Consider the following 20,218-nt stretch of genomic DNA (forward strand, 5'->3'; position numbering starts at 1 on the left):
GAAGCGTGGTGCAATGCCACGCATGTGCGGACTGGTGGGAATCCCGGTGATGTACTTCCTGTCCAGCAGGAAGTATGTCACTGAGCAGGGGGAGGACCTAAGCATATGACGCTGTTGGTGCACTCTGCAGCAAGGTCATATGAGTACGGGTTTGTGCGGTGATCCAGTGGCAGGCTTTCCTATCCTTTCCAATCACCGCACTGCATAAATGTAATAGCAGTCTGAAGAAGACTTTGATAGTGCAAGGAAAGGTTAGGACATCTCCTAAAATGTTATTACTGTCTGAACATAGTGAGGAGATTTCACTCACTTCCTGTTTTTCCGATTGCTGTTACAAGTGACAGAAAGGGCTTGATTCACAAAAGAGTGCTAACTGTTAGCACGGGCATTTCCGCGCGAATTTTCGCATTGCGCGCAATCGCGAATTATCGTGCTAAACGATAACGTTTTCGCGCGTAAACGCAAATTTTCATGCGAAAGCGATATCGATTTTGTGCGAAAATTCACGTTTGCATGCAAAACCATTATCGCTTCACGCGAAAATTCGCAATCGCACGCAATGCGAAAATTCACGCGAAAACGGCCGTGCTAACAGTTAGCACTCTTTTGTGAATCAAGCCCAAAGTGTGAGGGAATAAAATATATAAAAGGTGTATATATTTTATATATATATATATATATATATATATATATATATATATATATATATATACCCAATTTTTGAATTTCTCTCATTGTACCAGGTCCCTAGAGATGAGCGTAATGACGTAATTACGATTTCGCGAAATTTCGCGTAATTAGTGTAATTACGATTATGGCCGTAAGTACATAATCGTAATGAAGAAGGATTTCGCAAAATTTCGCGTAAGCGTAATTTTCGGTTCATTTTCGCATTACAGTGGGTATTATGAAATTAATGCGTATGGCCATGCTCCCAAGCGGAAAAGTTGACGCATGGATCAATGTTAGGTAGCCGCCGACTTTAAGGGTTAATAGCAAAGTCCCCTTAAATACTAAGAGCCTCAAATTTGGAGAATATATTAAGGAGATCAGGAGGAATAAGAGGAAAAATTTTTTTGCAAAAAGACCTTATAGTTTTTGAGAAAATCGATGTTAAAGTTTCAAAGTAAAAATGTATACATTTAAAAACCCGCCGACTTTAACGGTTAATAGCAAAGCCTGCTTAAAGTTTAGGAACACCAAATTCCTAGGGTATATTAAGGGGATCAGTGGGAATAAGAGGACATTTTTTTTTTTCAAAAAGACCTTATAGTTTTTGAGAAAATCGATTTTTAAGTTTCAAGGGCAAAAATGTCTTTTAAATGCGGAAAATGTCAGGTTTTTTTGCACAGGTAACAATAGTGTATTATTTTCATAGATTCCCCCAAGTGGGAAGAGTTTTACTTACTTCGTTCTGAGTGTGGGAAATATAAAAAAAAAACGACGTGGGGTCCCCCCTCCCAGACCTCTTTAACCCCTTGTCCCCCATGCAGGCTGGGATAGCCAGAATGCGGAGCACCGGCCGCGTGGGGCTCCGCACCCTGACTATACCAGCCCGCATGGTCCATGGATTGGGGGGTCTCGGAAGGGGAGGGGCAGCCAAGCTTTCCCCTCCCCCTCCGAGCCCTTGTCCAATCCAAGGACAAGGGGCTCTTCTCCACCTCCGATGGACGGTGGAGGTGGAGGCCGCGATTTCCTGGTCTATTTGACTGCAGCGGTGTCTGACTAGCACCAAAAACCAGCATGCAGCTAGTCTTGTCACATCTGAGAATAATGTCAGAAACTCCAAGGGCCTGATTCACAAAGCGGTGCTAACAGTTAGCACGCTGGTGAAAAGCCCTTTATCATGCCTAAACTCAGTTTAGGCATGATAAGTTTAGGTGTGATAAGTTTAGGTGTGATAAGTTTAGGCATGATAAGTTTAGGCATGATAAGTTTAGGTGTGATAAGTTTAGGTGTGATAAGTTTAGGCGTGATAAGTTTCAGCACCAACTGCGTTAGCACCGCAGTGCACAGCTGATCAAAAGTTTAGCGCTAGCAAAGTCTGGTGCACTTCACATTGGGCTCGATTCACAAAGCGGTGCTAACCCAGTTAGAGACTTTAGGCATGATAACCATTGCACCATGCTGGTGAAAAGCCAGTTTAGGCGTGATAAGTTTAGGTGTGATAAGTTTAGGTGTGATAAGTTTAGGCATGCTAAGTTTAGATAAGTGTAGATAGCGTGCAAAGTCCTGCACGCAAAGCAGCGCCATTAAACTCTATGCGATATGCACCAGACTTTGCTAGCGCAAAACTTGTGATCAGCTGTGCACTGCGGTGCTAACGCAGTTGGTGCTTAAACTTATCACACCTAAACTTATCACACCTAAACTTAGCATGCCTAAACTTATCACACCTAAACTTATCACACCTAAACTTATCATGCCTAAACTGAGTTTAGGCATGATAAAGGGCTTTTCACCAGCGTGCTAACTGTTAGCACCGCTTTGTGAATCAGGCCGATAGAGTTTAATGGCGCTGCTTTGCGTGCAGGACTTTGCACGCTATCTACACTTATCTAAACTTATCATGCCTAAACTTATCACACCTAAACTTATCACACCTAAACTGGCTTTTCACCAGCGTGGTGCAATGGTTATCACGCCTAAAGTCTCTAACTGGGTTAGCACCGCTTTGTGAATCGAGCCCCTTATCTGCTGCATGCTTGTTCAGGGTCTGTGGCTAAAAGTATTAGAGGCAGAGGATCAGCAGGATAGCCAGGCAACTGGTATGGCAGCCCCCACATACCTCTCGCTTCAGTCATCCTTCAAGCCAAAACTTGGTGTTAGTGTTGAGGTGCCCACTAACGGTACAGTTTTCAAACTAAGAAACGCCTGAGTGATCAGATTAATGTGATCAGATTGACAGAAAATAAACTTCATTGATGTCCTAAATTGACTATAAATAGTTCTAAGGGCTGGTTCACACCGCAAGAGCTTTTCTAGTGCTAGTGATTTGAAAAGCTCTTTTTTTTAAATCACATTGCGTAAGTTAGCACACACACTTAGTGCTGATTAGAGATGGCCCGAACGGTTCCCGGCGAACTTCCGTGGTTTGCGTTCGCCAGTGAACGCAAACTTTTCCGGAAGTTCGGTTTGCCACCATAATGCACCATTATTGTCAACTTTGACCATCTACATCAGGGGTCCCCAACCTGTGGTCCGCGGCCCACTGCTGGTCCATGCTATACTGGGGCACTGTACTAGCTATACTGGGGCAATACTGGGCACTATACTAGCTATACTGGGGCTATACTGGGAACTATACTGGGGCACTGTACTAGCTATACTGGGGCACTGTACTAGCTAAACTGGGGCTATACTGGGCACTATACTAGCTATACTGGGGCTATACTAGCTATACTGGGCACTGTACTAGCTATACTGGGGCACTGTACTAGCTATACTGGGGCTATACTGGGCACTATACTAGCTATACTGGGGCTATACTGGGCACTATACTGGGCACTTAGCTATACTGGGGCTATACTGGGCACTGTACTAGCTATACTGGGGCTATACTAGCTATACTGGGCACTATACTTGGCACTGTACTAGCTATACTGGGGCTGTACTAGCTATACTGGGCACTATACTAGCTATACTGGGCACTATACTAGCTATACTGGGCACTATACTAGCTATACTGGGGCTATAATAGCTGTACTGGGGCTATACTACCCATACTGGGCACTATACTAGCTATACTGGGCACTATACTAGCTATACTGGGGCTATACTAGCTATACTGGGCACTATACTAGCTATACTGGGCACTATACTAGCTATACTGGGCACTATACTAGCTATACTGGGGCTATACTAGCTATACTGGGCACTATACTAGCTATACTAGGCACTATACTAGCTATACTGGGGCTATACTAGCTATACTGGGGCTATACTACCCATATTGGGCACTATACTAGCTATACTGGGCACTATACTAGCTATACTGGGGCTATACTAGCTATACTGGACACTATACTAGCTATACTGGGCACTATACTAGCTATACTGGGCACTATACTAGCTATACTGGGGCTATACTAGCTATACTGGGCACTATACTAGCTATACTGGGAACTATACTAGCTATACTGGGCCTATACTAGCTATACTGGGCACTATACTAGCTATACTGGGCACTATACTGGGCACTTAGCTATACTGGGGCTATACTGGGCACTGTACTAGCTATACTGGGGCTATACTAGCTATACTGGGCACTATACTTGGCACTGTACTAGCTATACTGGGGCTGTACTAGCTATACTGGGCACTATACTAGCTATACTGGGTACTATACTAGCTATACTGGGCACTATACTAGCTATACTGGGGCTATAATAGCTGTACTGGGGCTATACTACCCATACTGGGCACTATACTAGCTATACTGGGCACTATACTAGCTATACTGGGGCTATACTAGCTATACTGGGCACTATACTAGCTATACTGGGCACTATACTAGCTATACTGGGCACTATACTAGCTATACTGGGGCTATACTAGCTATACTGGGCACTATACTAGCTATACTAGGCACTATACTAGCTATACTGGGGCTATACTAGCTATACTGGGGCTATACTACCCATATTGGGCACTATACTAGCTATACTGGGCACTATACTAGCTATACTGGGGCTATACTAGCTATACTGGACACTATACTAGCTATACTGGGCACTATACTAGCTATACTGGGCACTATACTAGCTATACTGGGGCTATACTAGCTATACTGGGCACTATACTAGCTATACTGGGAACTATACTAGCTATACTGGGCCTATACTAGCTATACTGGGCACTATACTAGCTATACTGGGCACTATACTGGGCACTATACTAGCTATACTGGGCACTATACTGGGCACTATACTAGCCATACTGGGCACTATACTAGCTATACTGGGCACTTTACTAGCTATACTGGGGCACCACCTACCCATACTGGAACTATACTAGCTATACTGGCCACTATACTAGCTATACTGGGCACTATACTAGCTATACTGGGCACTATACTAGCTATACTGGGGCTATACTAGCTATACTGGGGCTATACTACCCATACTGGGCACTATACTAGCTATACTGGGCACTATACTAGCTATACTGGGGCTATACTAGCTATACTGGGCACTATACTAGCTATACTGGGGCTATACTAGCTATACTGGGCACTATACTAGCTATACTGGGCACTATACTAGCTATACTGGGCCTATACTAGCTATACTGGGCACTATACTAGCTATACTGGGCACTATACTGGGCACTATACTAGTCATACTGGGCACTATACTAGCTATACTGGGCACTTTACTAGCTATACTGGGGCACTACCTACCCATACTGGAACTATACTAGCTATACTGGCCACTATACTAGCTATACTGGGACACTATACTAGCTATACTGGCCACTATACTAGCTATACTGGGACACTATACTAGCTATACTGGGGTAACTATACTAGCCATACTGGGGTAACTTGTACTAGCCATACTGGGGCAACTATGCCAGCTATGCCACCGCACCCCCCTTCCCCGTAACTCCCCCCCCCATGACACTGTCCACCAGGACGCCCGGGCTGGAAAAGGTTGGGGACCCCTGCTCTACATCACAGTCAGCAGGCACATTGTAGCCAATCAGGCTACACTCCCTCGTGGAGCCACTCCCCCCCCTTTATAAAAGGCATGCACCGCCGGCCATTACACTCACTCGTGTGCCTGCAATAGTGAGAGAAGGGAAAGCTGCTGCAGACTCTCATAGGGAAAGCTTAGTTAGGCTCTTGTAGGCTTGTTAGCTTGCTCCTTGCTGATTCTTATTGCTAAAAAAGCTCCCCTCAACAGCTTTTTTGAGAGCTAATCTTGTTCTTTATTTTTTTCTGTGTGTCCCACTGGCACTTGTGTTGCATAGACAGCCTTGATAATTCATACTGTGTGTGCCACTGCCAGGCCCAGCACATTCAGTGACTACCTACCTGTGTGTGTGACAGGTGCACATTGTAATACCCATCACTGCATATACCCAGGGCCGGATTTCTGGCAAGGCCACCTAGGCCATGGCCTAGGGCACCAGAAATTTAGGGGCGGCTCAGTGAGGGACAGTAAAGCTGTTCTATGCAGCCATCTCTATCTACAAGGACAGCTTTAACCTTTGAACTCTCTGTCCTGTACTTTTGTCATCCCTGCAAGACCTGTAAGCTCTGTCCTGCAGGTACACATCAGCCTAACTTTCATGGTGACACAATGGGTCCATCATTAAAGAGATGGCAAACATAACATAAAAGTTCTTAAGGAAAACATAACTTATCTATACGCATATTACTAAAATAGTTATTGTCTGTGGCATCCAATGATGGAGAGTAAGGAGAATTCTCATTGGGACACACAGAGATAACAACCATACAGACGGTATAGTTGGCCTTGGGCGGTAAAAAGTACAAATCCGGCCCTGCATATACCTACCTACCTGTTGTTCACAGTGCACCCACCTACCTACGTGAGCGCACGCAGTGTCACTGTGTCTGTCCGCTACCTGTCTGTGTGTGACAGGTGCACATTGTTTTTGGTCACTACCTCGGGACGTGCATGCCATGCCTGCTGCCTTCCTTGGATGTGTGGTGGTGGTAGCCGTTTCTTAGGCTCCCACTCCGGACCAAGATTCCCCGGCCATTACCCGTGGTCACTTGCAATGGCAGACTTGCCCTCCATAAAAGATTCTCGATGCAGGTACTGAACAGCCAGCAGAACAAGTATTTAAAAAAATAGATGTAAGCTTTAACAATGGTAGAGAAAGAACCATCGAAAGTTGATAAGGCAGTCAGACATTACCTGACATCACTGAGTGAGGATGAGCAATCTTGCCACGGTGCGCACCAGTCCAGCACGGCCGTCACTACACAAACAGCTGTTTGCGGTGCGTAACACAGTGAGTTTGGTGTGTCAGTGTGAAGCAGAACTCTAATTACACTCCCTGACTGATGTATACACATGCAAGATGTTTTAAAGCACTTTAGGCCTCCAATTTAGCATTCAGTGTGATTTCTGCCCCTAAAAAACTGCTTTGCATCCAATCCGGATTTTTCCCACTGGCGTTTAAAAAGATCTTGTAGTGTGAATCAGCCCTTAAAGAGACACTGAAGCCTCCTAAAATACCTGTTTTTACTTGAGAAGCCTCTTCAGCATTAAAGTGAATGGGAACCCATATTTAAACAAAAAAGTCAGATACTCACCTAAGGAGAGGGAGGCTCTGGGTCCCATAGAGCATTCCCTCTCCTCTCCTGCTCCCCGCTGTTGCGCTGGCTCCCCCGTAGCGGTATTCGACCGTTTCGGTCAAATACCGCTGTTTCCTCACCGAAAAGAGGCTTCGGAAATGCTTCGGGAGCCCGAGTGCTCCCGAAGACGGGCCTCTCTACATTGCGCACGCGCGAGCGCTCTCTGACGCACTCGCACGTGCGCAGTATGGAGACACTTGTCTTTGGAAGGACTCGGCTCCCGAAGACTTCCGAAGTCCCCGCGGCGGGGGAATTGAGCAGGGGAGCCGGCGCAGCACTGAGGGCACCGGGAGAGGAGAGGGAAGGCTTATTAGGACCCGAGCCTACCCTCTCCTTAGGTGAGTATCTGACTTTTTTTATTTAATTATAGATTCCCATTAGCTTTTATGCCGTAGCTGAAACGCTGCACCCCCGCAGCTGAACACTCAATTAATACCCCCGAAATCCCCGGGGCAAATTGCGGGACTCCTTCCGTGTAGAGGCAGAGCTTTGTGCAGTAGCTCTGCCTCTACTCGTACCAATCTGCGCGGATCTCCGCCTCCGACCACCCATCTCAGTCTTCTTTCTCTGAGAGGGGCGGGGAGAGGCGGAGATCCGCGCAGATTGATACGAATGGAGGCAGAGCTACAGCGCAAAGCTCTGCCTCCCCGGGCAGCAAAATCCATGACTTTGAAAGTTGTGGATTTTTGCCCCGGGGATTTTGGGGTATTAATTGAGTACTCAGCCGCGGGGATGCAGCGTTTCAGCACTGGCATTATAGGCTTGTCAAGTAAAACAGGTATTTTAGGAGGCTTCAGAGCCTCTTTAAAGTGAATGTTTACCGCTATCAAAATAAAAAAAGTCAGATACTCACCTAAGGAGAGGGAAGGCTCGGTCCTAATGAGCCTTCCCTCTCCTCTCCCGGTGCCCGGTCCCGCGCAGGATCCCCCGTAGCAGTATTCGACCAGTTCGGTCAAAGACTGCCACTTCCGCTGCCGAAGGGATGTTTCGGAAGCCTTCGGGAGCACTCGGGCTCCCGAAGACGGGCTGCTCCATACTACGCATGCGCGAGCGTCTTCTATGACGCAATCGCGCATGCGTAGTATGGAGCGGTCCGTCTTCGGAAGCCCGAGTGTTCCCGAAGACCCTAGAAGTCCCTGCGGCGGCGGATGCGAACGGGGGAGCCAGCGCAGCACTGAAGGCACTGGGAGATGAGAGGGAAGGCTCATTACGACCGAGCCTTCCCTCTCCTTAGGTGAGTATCTGACTTTTTTATTTTGATAGCGGTACCCATTGGCTTTAAGCTACATACTCACCCCAGCCACGGTGCAGGAAGATGGATCCAGTGACATCTCCCTGATGACAAGCGCGCCCCCAATCCATCTTCCTCCATCTTCTGGCCGGCGAGTATGTGCGAAATCACGCAATGTTACATGACGGGCGCAAATGAGACTGCAATCGATTGCGGTACTTCAAGTTGAGGATCTTAAAGGATATGTCCAGGCAACTAAAAAAACGAAAATCCACTTACCTGGGCCTTCCTGCAGCCCCTGGCAGCCGTCCGGTGCCCTCGCCACAGCTCTGGTGGCTCCCGGTCTCCTCTGAGCAGAGCTTGCCAAGTTGGCTCCTTCTGCGCTCCACCGCACAGGTCACGTGGTCACACTAACGTCATCAGGACGGTACTGCGCAAGCACAATAGTTCTGTGCTGAATTTTTTTAGTTGCCTGGATGTATCCTTTAAAGATCCAATCTGCCATGATGGTTGTTATTGGTGTGCGTCGCTAAACGTCATTAGTGCGATCGTGCACCTGTACCCACATTCTGAGATTGCAGAAACAATTGATCCTTGCTCAAAACATCGGTCGTCGGGAAAAATTGTTGGGGAAATTGCATGGTGGGTACAGGCCTTCAGCATTACATTGGCAAGAGCTAATTTACAAATCGCTGGTGCTTAGAAAAAACAGAAAAGGATTGTGGTTAAATGGGGTCCCTAGGCAAGTACCAACTTTTGGCCCATCCTTGATGGCCACCTGGGTTTTTTTTTTCTGTAAGATCTGGTGGGGGCTAGTGTCAACCAGAACCCTAGTCCCTCTTCAGGCCCTAGGCACTTGTCTAGGTTTGCCTAGTGGATGATCCGGCACTGAGAAAAGTGCTTGCAGTGTGAACCAGCCCTGAAGGTGATTGGTTCATTGATGGTGAAATAATCAATGTATCAATCAATAATCAATGTATTATGATATCTTGTTTCCTATTACATTTATCTGATCGATTGGGAGATTCTTTGCTGTAAATTGTACTGTTAGTGGGGAGCTTTTGATTCACCTATAAAGTTTACCAAACACACAGGAGATACTCACTTCCCAAACAGTTCTCTGCTGCTTATATAAAGCCTGCAGGCTGCTTGTAAACCAATCAAGAAGTGCACATACACATTACACCTAGTCTGCAGTGATTAATTCAAACAGAAGCTGAGCTACTCAACTAGTCATTGGAGAGGGTTTCAGTTGCATATAGACAATGGCTATATGGCCAGCAGGGGGCACCAGCGTGCAGGATATACCCTCTCATCTGCCCCCTCCTAACTAAACTGCATGGGTATCTACAATAAAATTAAAAACAATAATGGTGCACAAGCCAGCCTGGGGCCCCAGGAACTTTCACTGCCCGGGGCCCCAGAACCAGCATGCAACACCATATGTGAGCGCAGCCAAGCCCTGGATCTGCCACACCCAGGAGCTTGTCCCCAACTGCTCTGAGACTTACCAAACACACAGGAGATACTCACTTCCCAAACAGTTCTCTGCTGCTTATATAAAGCCTGCAGGCTGCTTGTAAGCCAATCAAGAAGTGCACATACACATGACACCTAGTCTGCAGTGATTAATTCAAACAGAAGCTGAGCTACTCAGCTAGTCATTGGAGAGGGTTTCAGTTGCATATAGACAATGGCTATATGGCCAGCAGGAGGCAAGTTTCACACGCCTTATATACTCGTGTATAAGCCTAATTTTTCAGCACAAAAATGTGCTGAAGAGTTACCCCCTCGGCTTATATGCGAGTCAGTGGAGCAAAAAAGCTGGTGAAACAGGTTTTGTTCATGACAGAGGAGCATAAGGATTGTGCACTAGTGATCCTGCTGTTACCAGCTTGCGCCCTGCTGTGTCTGTGTCTCCATCCCTGCAACATGGTGTGCAGAGTGTGCTGCTCAAGACTACCTGTGTCCCCTGGCTTGTAGAGCGGAGCGTGCAAGCAATGTGTCGGCGGTGCAATGATCGGGGATTCTTCCAGTGTGGCAATCGCTGTGTCTCATATCTATGATGCCATCTAGTGGCGTCTTGATACACCGCTGTATCATTCTTGGGGCACATCTTGCTATGGGGAGAGGGGGCTGACTTGTACTGGGAGCACATCTGTCTACTGTGGAGGGGGCTATACTGGGGAGGAGGCTTATACTCGAGTTGATCACTTTTTCCTCGTTTCTGTAACGATCGGTGTCAACAACCAGAGAGAGAATCTGATACTTGGCAATCCGCAGTATCCCCAAGAATACAGATATACGCGATTATTGAGGATCTGCGGAATCGTCAATAATCAGATATGTCTAACCTCTAGACACCTGAGAGAGTGTAAGTGTTTGGTGCAACAGTAACAACTCTGAGTAAAGACCACCAGAGGAGCTGGCGGCCTATACTCCCGAGGAATTCACCCCTGAGCGGTGGGTGATATTCCTGTAGCCTGTGGACCCCTGAGCGAGGGACCAAGGCTGGGACGCAGGAAGCCCTGCTGCTAATATGTAAGGCTTTGCCCTGAACTGGGCTAACGTAACACAGTAATAACACAACCTAGTCTGGGTGTGAGGTCCGTATTCACAACACCCTGGAACTAGTCTGGAGTATAACATAAATGATAATACAGTTCCCTAGTCTTGGGTGTGAGGTCCGTATTCACAACACCCTGGAACTAGTCTGGAGCATAACAAATGATAATACAGTTCCCTAGTCTTGGGTGTGAGGTCCGTATTCACAACACCCTGGAACTAGCCTAGAGAATACACAGAAGATACACAGTATTTCTAGTCTGGGGTGTGAGGGCCTTGATCTCAACACCCTGGAACTGGTCTAACAAATAATACCATACAATTAGTACTTTAAGCTATCAAGAATCTGACTCAGTGTGGATTCCCAGCTCCAGCCGGTTCTGGCACACTGTCGGGTCTAGCTAAGGTCAGAGTGCCTTCACGCAAGTGTTAGCAATGGCAGACAACCAGCAACTGACTAAGCAGCAGAATATATAGTTGCTGGACTCTGCTGCCCCGCCCGAACCATTCAGCCAATCATGAGTCCTACAGGAGTCAGCTGACCTTCCTGATCAGCTGACACTTCCCCTGATGGTATAAAGGTCCTGCATTCAGGCCCGCGCGTGCATAGCTCTCCATCTGTCTAGGTGCACTAACAGACCCAGCCACACCAAGCACACGCCGCCGCATGCAAGCAGCCGCTTTGCTGACAGGACATGTTGCGGCTTTTCCGCATTCCACCATACTACCAGACGCGTGTCCATGCGTGCAAACCGCCGCTTTGGACGCGGAATCAGCCGCCTCGTTCTTGGCATATGCGGCGGCTTTTCCGCGTTTTCTCACAGTACCCCCCCCCCCTGAGGAGTGGACTCCGGACATCTCCTTCCTGGCTTTCCAGGACGTAAGTTAGAGAATTTTCTTTTTATCTCATACTCAGGCCGGCCATCAATCCACCCAGGGAGGGAGGGAGTGGAATCCACCTGCAGCGCTGACCCGGGCGGGGACACAGGAAATGATTTTTTGTCAGTCTGTTTTTTCGGTGGTAGAATGGTTTTGGGCCAAAAACCCCTGTCTAAAGTGTCTGCTTTGGGACTTTTGCTATCAGATTTATGCATGAGAGGAAACCGTGAGGAACAGGAACCATTAGAAATAACTGTACACTGTCCTGCCTTTCCTGCAACCTGTATCCTGGTTTTATTCACCTCACCCTTCTTTAAACAGTGCTCATGACAATGAGCTGACCAGTTCAGTAACTGTCCTGAAGCCCAGTCAATCAGTGGAGAGTGGAGTTGCAACCAGGGCATACCGAGAACAACAGCAGACCCTTTCATCGGCAGGACCAGGAACTGTAAACTCTCTTCATGCACTGCCCCTAAACAACATGACAGTAGGGGGGTTTGGGAAAGAAACTGGGCACTGCGCAATGGAGAGTCGTCCACTGCAGTGACCGAAATCTGCCGGTCGGGTGCAGATAACGGTATCCCCAGACTTTTGGCAAAATCGTAATCGATGAGGTTCGCTGACGAACCCGAGTCCACCATGGCTTCTGCGGACTTGGTCCGACCTTCCCACGTAACCGAACAAGGAAGGATCAGCCGACCATCGTTCAGGGATGAACCCTGCTCACCTATGATTTTGACTAATCCTAGGCGAAAGTTTTTGTCTGGCCTAGTGGAACCATGTAAAGTGTTCTTCTTTGGGCTCCTGTGACTCTTTTCCCCTAGATTCAACCTTGTGTACCCAATTTGCATAGGTTCGCCTGGAGGTGAGGGAGACCGAGAAGAGTCGTGTAAGATAGACCTTCTGGCCACTCTACCACGAATCTGTCTCTGGTGGCGCAAACGGCGATCTATCTGTATGGCCAAAGAGATTGCCTCATCCAATGATTCGGGCTCAGGATGGCCTATCATTATCTCATGAATATTATCTGACAATCCGGCCAAAAAACAGTCTAGGAGGGCGAATGCGTCCCATCTAGCCGAGACTGCCCACCTCCTAAACTCCGCAGCATAATTTTCCACCGGACCTTTGCCCTGACGCAGAAGCTTGAGCTTCCGTTCAGAAGTCGAGGCGATGTCTGGGTCATCGTAAATCATAGCCATAGCCTCAAAAAATTCATCGACCGAGGTCAGGGCCTGATGCCCAATAGGAAGACCATATGCCCAGGTCTGGGAATCCCCTGACAACAGAGTTTTAATGAACGTAATTCTCTGTGCCTCGGTTCCAGACGAATTAGGCCTTAGCTCAAAGTATGATAACACTCTATTTTTAAAGTTCCGAAAATCAGATCTGTCGCCAGAAAATTTTTCAGGTACAGGCATACGTATGTCTGTGCTAAGAGGAGATCGCACTGATTGAAGTCCTGAAATAGCCCCAAATATCTGACATATCTGGGTCTGTTGGTTCAAAACTGCCGCGGAAAGTTGGTTTACCGCGGTGGTCAGGACTTCAACATGGCTATACAGTGCGTCCATTTGGGTTCGGTCTGCCATTCTGTAACGATCGGTGTCAACAACCAGAGAGAGAATCTGATCCTTGGCAATCCGCAGTATCCCCAAGAATACAGATATACGCGATTATTGAGGATCTGCGGAATCGTCAATAATCAGATATGTCTAACCTCTAGACACCTGAGAGAGTGTAAGTGTTTGGTGCAACAGTAACAACTCTGAGTAAAGACCACCAGAGGAGCTGGCAGCCTATACTCCCGAGGAATTCACCCCTGAGCGGTGGGTGATATTCCTGTAGCCTGTGGACCCCTGAGCGAGGGACCAAGGCTGGGACGCAGGAAGCCCTGCTGCTAATATGTAAGGCTTTGCCCTGAACTGGGCTAACGTAACACAGTAATAACACAACCTAGTCTGGGTGTGAGGTCCGTATTCACAACACCCTGGAACTAGTCTGGAGTATAACATAAATGATAATACAGTTCCCTAGTCTTGGGTGTGAGGTCCGTATTCACAACACCCTGGAACTAGTCTGGAGCATAACAAATGATAATACAGTTCCCTAGTCTTGGGTGTGAGGTCCGTATTCACAACACCCTGGAACTAGCCTAGAGAATACACAGAAGATACACAGTATTTCTAGTCTGGGGTGTGAGGGCCTTGATCTCAACACCCTGGAACTGGTCTAACAAATAATACCATACAATTAGTACTTTAAGCTATCAAGAATCTGACTCAGTGTGGATTCCCAGCTCCAGCCGGTTCTGGCACACTGTCGGGTCTAGCTAAGGTCAGAGTGCCTTCACGCAAGTGTTAGCAATGGCAGACAACCAGCAACTGACTAAGCAGCAGAATATATAGTTGCTGGACTCTGCTGCCCCGCCCGAACCATTCAGCCAATCATGAGTCCTACAGGAGTCAGCTGACCTTCCTGATCAGCTGACACTTCCCCTGCTGGTATAAAGGTCCTGCATTCAGGCCCGCGCGTGCATAGCTCTCCATCTGTCTAGGTGCACTAACAGACCCAGCCACACCAAGCACACGCCGCCGCATGCAAGCAGCCGCTTTGCTGACAGGACATGTTGCGGCTTTTCCGCATTCCACCATACTACCAGACGCGTGTCCATGCGTGCAAACCGCCGCTTTGGACGCGGAATCAGCCGCCTCGTTCTTGGCATATGCGGCGGCTTTTCCGCGTTTTCTCACAGTTTCTGAGGGAAAAGTGGGTACCTGGGCTCAGTGGCGTAGCTAAGGAGCAGTGGGCCCCGATGCAAGTTTTACATTGGGGCCCCCCAAGCACTCTATACGTAACAATGGATACGGTGCACCAAAACCTGCCAATGGCAACTACAGTGTCAGAGGTGCAAGAAGGAGGTGGGGAACAGTTTAAGGATTACCACTATTCAAAGCATCTATAGAAGGGATTATTATGACCATAGGACCAATAGAGAGATAATACTGTAGTTGAGGGTGGGCCCTTCGGGGCCCCTCTGGCCCAAGGGCCCCGATGCGGTTGCTACCTCTGCAACCCCTATTGCTACGCCCCTGCCTGGGCTTATACGCAGATTGGCTTATAAGCGAGTTTATACGGTATTCTCTCTCTTTTGCAGGTGATCATTTACGATGAAAACAGCAATGCATACAGGCTATCTGTCTTCCTTATCTGGGCAATACCCATTTTCCTCCATATTGTGCTCCTGCCTCTGTGTCCTGAGAGTCCCCACTTCTTGTTCCTCAACCAAAGGGATGACGAGGAAGCCGTAAGAGGTAAGAAAGCACCTACTACTCGTAATAAACTACTTTGTGTCACCAAGGATCAGCCACCCCATGGATAAGCCCAGACAGACTAAACTCTCTAAATACATACAAGGTGCATTTCACCGAAACAGGTTATTTCGACGCACGGTCCAACACCACCTGTTCAGGCTCAATCTAGTGTCCTGGAGAGCTGTTTGCCGGTGCACTCCTCCCTGCAGGTACACCACTCCTACCACACACCGTGTATACTCTATTATTCATAGAAGGAGGCACTCCACAGCCTGCCAACTTGCATTCATGTTTAATGGCATTGTCAATTACACTACATGTTAGGGGCTCCACCCTTCATCAGGCTAAGCTGGGCGCCATTGTAGCAGCAATGCTATGCTGCACGCCTCACGTAGCAGTAATTCGGGGCTCCAGCGGCAGCCAGGGTACGAATTACATCTTCCTCAGAGTTGTGACAACTCGGACGGGGAATAGTATTTAACGCCGCCTTGGAGTTTAGCGGTAGCAGGTAGAGCCATCATTCAGCTCTCCCTGTGCCGAACTGAACGGCGCCGCCACAATATGCACTCGCATTTCTCTATGTTTTCCTTCTATCCTGTGCACTTTAACCCATACCCTACCACAGAGTCGGGACAAGCTCCTCCAGCGCCCAAGGCTGAGACACCAAAGTGCGCCCCTCTAATCTCTAGTTATCTGGCTTGCAGTCACTGCCATGCATCCCCTTTTTTTATTTCTCTCTGCTTCAAACACAATAGGGGAATGATAGCTGAGTGAGTTGTGCGCCCCCTCCTACACTGCGCCCTGAGGCTGGAGCCTCTCTCGCCTCTGCCTCAGCCCTGCCCTACCACTACCCTTAACTCGTTAAATTACACCATCATAACTCATAGCTCCCAACTGTCCCTCTTTTGGAACCAAATCCCTCTGTCCCTGTGTCTTCCTCATGTATCCCTCTTTCAGGACTGATAAACAGATTTCTGTAAATATATGTATTTATCTACTGTAAAAAATGTGTTAAATAGACTCTAAAGTTTATTCCCATAATTTAAATTGATATATTTCTTATTTTCAATCATTTACATGAAGGAAAACTACTAATGATAGAACGGACCAGTATGGTCTGAATGATTATACTTTTTTCTTTTGCTTGTGAATTTTGCTTGTCAATTTGTGATATGCATGACAAGGGGCGTGGGTTGAAGTGTGGAAGGGGCGTGTCTTATAGTGTCCCTCTTTCTTATCTCAAAATGTTGGCAGATACGATTATACTATCAGAAAATGACACTAGTTAGCATGCCTAGTGTATAATATTTATGTGGAGTGTGGAGCTAAGACTCTCTGTGCCCAGTTTCTGCTGTGTAAGCCTTGGTTGAACTGCTAAGTAGGGAGGCATAAGACGCCCATCTACATTGTCTGGTAAGCGCTAACATAGGTGTCACACTCAAATACAAAGTGGGCCGAAATTGAGCTCTGGGACCAAGACACGGGCCAACCTCAATGTCAAGTGGCCACCTCCATCTCTCATAAAGTTCCCTGGTTTCATATGGTCCTCCCTCCCCCATACAGTTCCCTGGTGTCTAATGGCCCTCGTCCTTCCTCTATACAATTCCCTGGTGTCTAATGCCTCCTCTCTTCCCCTATACAATTCCCTGGTGTCTAATGCCTCCTCTCTTCCCTATACAATTTCCATGGTGTCTAATGCCTCCTCCCTCCCCCATACAGTTCCCTGGTGTCTAATGTCTCCTCTCTTCCCTATACAGTTTCCATGGTGTCTAATGCCTCCTCCCTCCCCTATACAGTTCTCTGGTGTCTAATGGCCCTCCTCCTTCCCCTATACAATTCCCTGGTGTCTAATGCCTCCTCTCTTCCCTATACAATTTCCATGGTGTCTAATGCCTCCTCCCTCCCCTATACAGTTCCCTTGTGTCTAGTGAACCCCCTTCCTCCCCTATACAGCTCCCTGGTATCTCTTGACCACCTTCCCTTGTACAGTTCCCTGGTATCTAGTGTTTTACCCCTCCATCTCCCATATGGTTTGACATGTATTCTCTAACGTTGTGTTTCAGCTCTGGAGAAGCTCTGGGGAACAGATGACATTTGGAACGAGGTAGATGAATTGAATGAATACGTGGACAAAATGGAGAATAGGCCATCATTGTGCAAACTTTGTACAGACTATGGAAAACCAGTCTTCATTGCACTTGTCCTGAATGCCAGCGTAGAACTGTCAGGATTCCTTGAGGTAAGGTGTATTGCTAAGATCAGTGTAGTAATACAATCAGTGTGGCCATTCAATCATGGTGAACATGGTCCACAGAAGGGTCGGCACCACAGCAGTGTTGTCACACTTTTCAACAATAAAGAGCTATTTTTACATGGTGTGGTTTCAACTCTTCTGTGGACTTTGGCCACACTGGAGGACACAAGGTACTGGGGTTGGGTAATGGCACACACTCTGATCTACGCTTTGTTGCCTTGGTTGCTCCTTTGCCTTGGATTCCATGATTGAATGGGACATGCACCCAATACGGATCATTTTGCTTTAGGGGTTCCTACAGAAGTTTATTGCCTGCCAGCTAGGGTGGAAAATGTCCCTCTGTCCAAGGTCTAGGTGTAAAGGTGTATTTTTCACCCTATAAGACGCACTTATTCGCCCCAAAAAATGGTGAGAAAAAGTCCCTGCGTCTTATAAGGCATAGAATGCCTGACTTACGAATGCCCGCCAATTAGGGATGCTCGCTGAATTCCGCGGAATTGTTAATTCCGTGATTCCGGCCGGAATTAGGTCATTTCCGATTCTGGTAGTCGGAACGGAATTGCTGAACCTCTCAAACGGAATTCCGAGAGAGAGAGAGAGTTTTTTTTAAAAAATTCCGATGGAATTCGGAATTCCGCGGAACTATTTTAAATCCTGCAGAATTTTATAGGGACGGAATTTATCATTGACGGAATCCGTGAATTCCGGCAGAACGGAATTTGTTGGTTCCGATCATCCCTACCGCCAATACGAATCACCAAGAACCACTCAAGAAAATCAATCCTTTTACTCCAATTTTTTTTTTAATCTACTATCTTTCTTGGGGGAAAATTTTGGTTTAATGTTTTATTTATTTTTTTAAATTGCATACAGTAGTCCTAAGGTGGATATCAATTATAACGTAATGAAGAACAGAGGCGCCAACAGGATAAAATCAATTCTTAAAACTTTTAAAATTGCTTTGGAGGCAGTGGTGGACTTACCCCCCGCAAGCAGACACAAAAACTGTGTATTCAAAACAATCAAATTTATTGGTACACTCCAGGGGTTTTTGCAATGCGTTTCGCAGGTATATTCCCGCTTCCTCAGGCAATAAAAAATAGGAGTGTCACGGACGGTTGCGGGGACGCAGGCGCGTCCTGGCACCGCCCGTGAAGTAAAGAACGATCGCACTCGATTCCTGCATCGATTGCGCTTCAGACAGTATCCCTCAGCTAAGACAGATTCCCCAGCTGTTCCTAAGCTACAGTGACAGCCTGGGGGGAAGCTGTTAATTAGCTGGGACATATTCCCTGTGGAAGGCACAATTTCCCTTTTGGCTCTGGGAACCAGGTGACACTTAGCTGATCGCATGGAGATGTTAATTAACAAACCAGGAGTCTTTTCAGAGCCAAGGAAGCTAATCCCAGCAGGGGGCAGACTTAGCGGAACCATTCAGCCAGGATAGGGAAACATAGAGTTATGATCTTTATGCATGTTTTAGAAGTACCATACATCGGAGAAATGTGAAAGTTATATCATTCTGCTGGTCCGGAGCTTGTGAGTGTTTTGATATTAAATTTGGGCCCCTAGCCTAACCAGAACGCTGGGAATTCCACCGTTTTGTAACCGGGCATGCAAACATGCCCAAGTTTGATATCATATTAATCGGTAGGTTCTGGGGATCGAGAATATGTAATTATTATCTGTGTGCCGGCCGCGCAGGTCGGCCTAGGGAACCTGTCAGGATTATGGGTTTGCTAAAAGCCCCTGCCCAGGTGTGATTACCATAGTCCGGCCTAGGGGGCCGACTCTGGAAGCCCGCCTCTGAGCTCATCTCCATTAAAAGTGAATGAGCTGCCTGAGAAGTTCTTCCTCCCTTTACCATCTTCATGACAATCTGCTGCCAGCCAGAGGACATAGGGCTGGTGGCCATTTTGCTGACCCATCTGAACAAAGAACTCTAAGAACTTGAAACCGTTTGCTTGAACTTGATTGGAAACCAGAACTTTGATTTTTCCCACAAACAGGACATCTTTCCAGGAACTAAGTATTTTTCTCCCTTCTTTTATTTTTCATACTGGCTATTACTGTTTTCATAATTGTTGATTTTCATAATTGTCTGTGTATATTAATTATTTATATTGCGTGAATAAACGACTTTCTCCAAGTCATTCACTTTCCGCTACCCTGCTTATCAGCACACACACAGAAATGATCCCGGGTCTCTGAAGATACGCTACTGTTTGTTTGTTGTTGGCTAGACAGAATATCGTGTGTTTAACCGTTTTATTCGCAGGATTAGTCAGTCAGTTAGTGGGCCCCACGGTCCCATAGTAACCGCGGTGGTGGCAGTTTACTCTGAACCAGTGGGTGACGTTGTAATCACCCGTGTCTCACAGGCTCCCTTCTGAGTTGTCTGCGGCTAATTCTTAACGGTTCCTGCGCATTGACTGCGACCAGAGTTCGCACGATCTGTGCACTGGCACCGTTTAGAAGGCTAAGTGCGGTCAGCCACAAGGGCTCCTGTGACAGTGGTGGCAGCGGTGGGATCTGTGTTGTGCTGAAAGTATCTGCGATAGCGCTAGCGCTATCGAGAAACGAACTAATTCGTTGGTGTAGCTGGAAGGCAATATATTTTTTATATATACAGAGAGACTGTG

General features: G+C 47.2%; 1 protein-coding gene across 3 annotated transcripts in view; it reads left to right on the forward strand.

Moving 5' to 3' along the window:
- Positions 1-20,218, forward strand: part of LOC137562675 (solute carrier family 2, facilitated glucose transporter member 1-like) — a 63,000-nt gene that overhangs the window by 15,456 nt on the left and 27,326 nt on the right. For all 3 annotated transcript variants that reach the window (XM_068274236.1, XM_068274234.1, XM_068274235.1), the window contains exons 6-7: positions 15,166-15,322; positions 17,386-17,561. In XM_068274236.1, coding sequence (XP_068130337.1) covers positions 15,166-15,322; positions 17,386-17,561 — 333 coding nt within the window. The remainder of the gene's footprint in view (positions 1-15,165; positions 15,323-17,385; positions 17,562-20,218) is intronic.

Source organism: Hyperolius riggenbachi, chromosome 3, assembly GCF_040937935.1.
Source record: "Hyperolius riggenbachi isolate aHypRig1 chromosome 3, aHypRig1.pri, whole genome shotgun sequence".
In the NCBI taxonomy this organism is placed as follows: Eukaryota; Metazoa; Chordata; class Amphibia; order Anura; family Hyperoliidae; genus Hyperolius; species Hyperolius riggenbachi.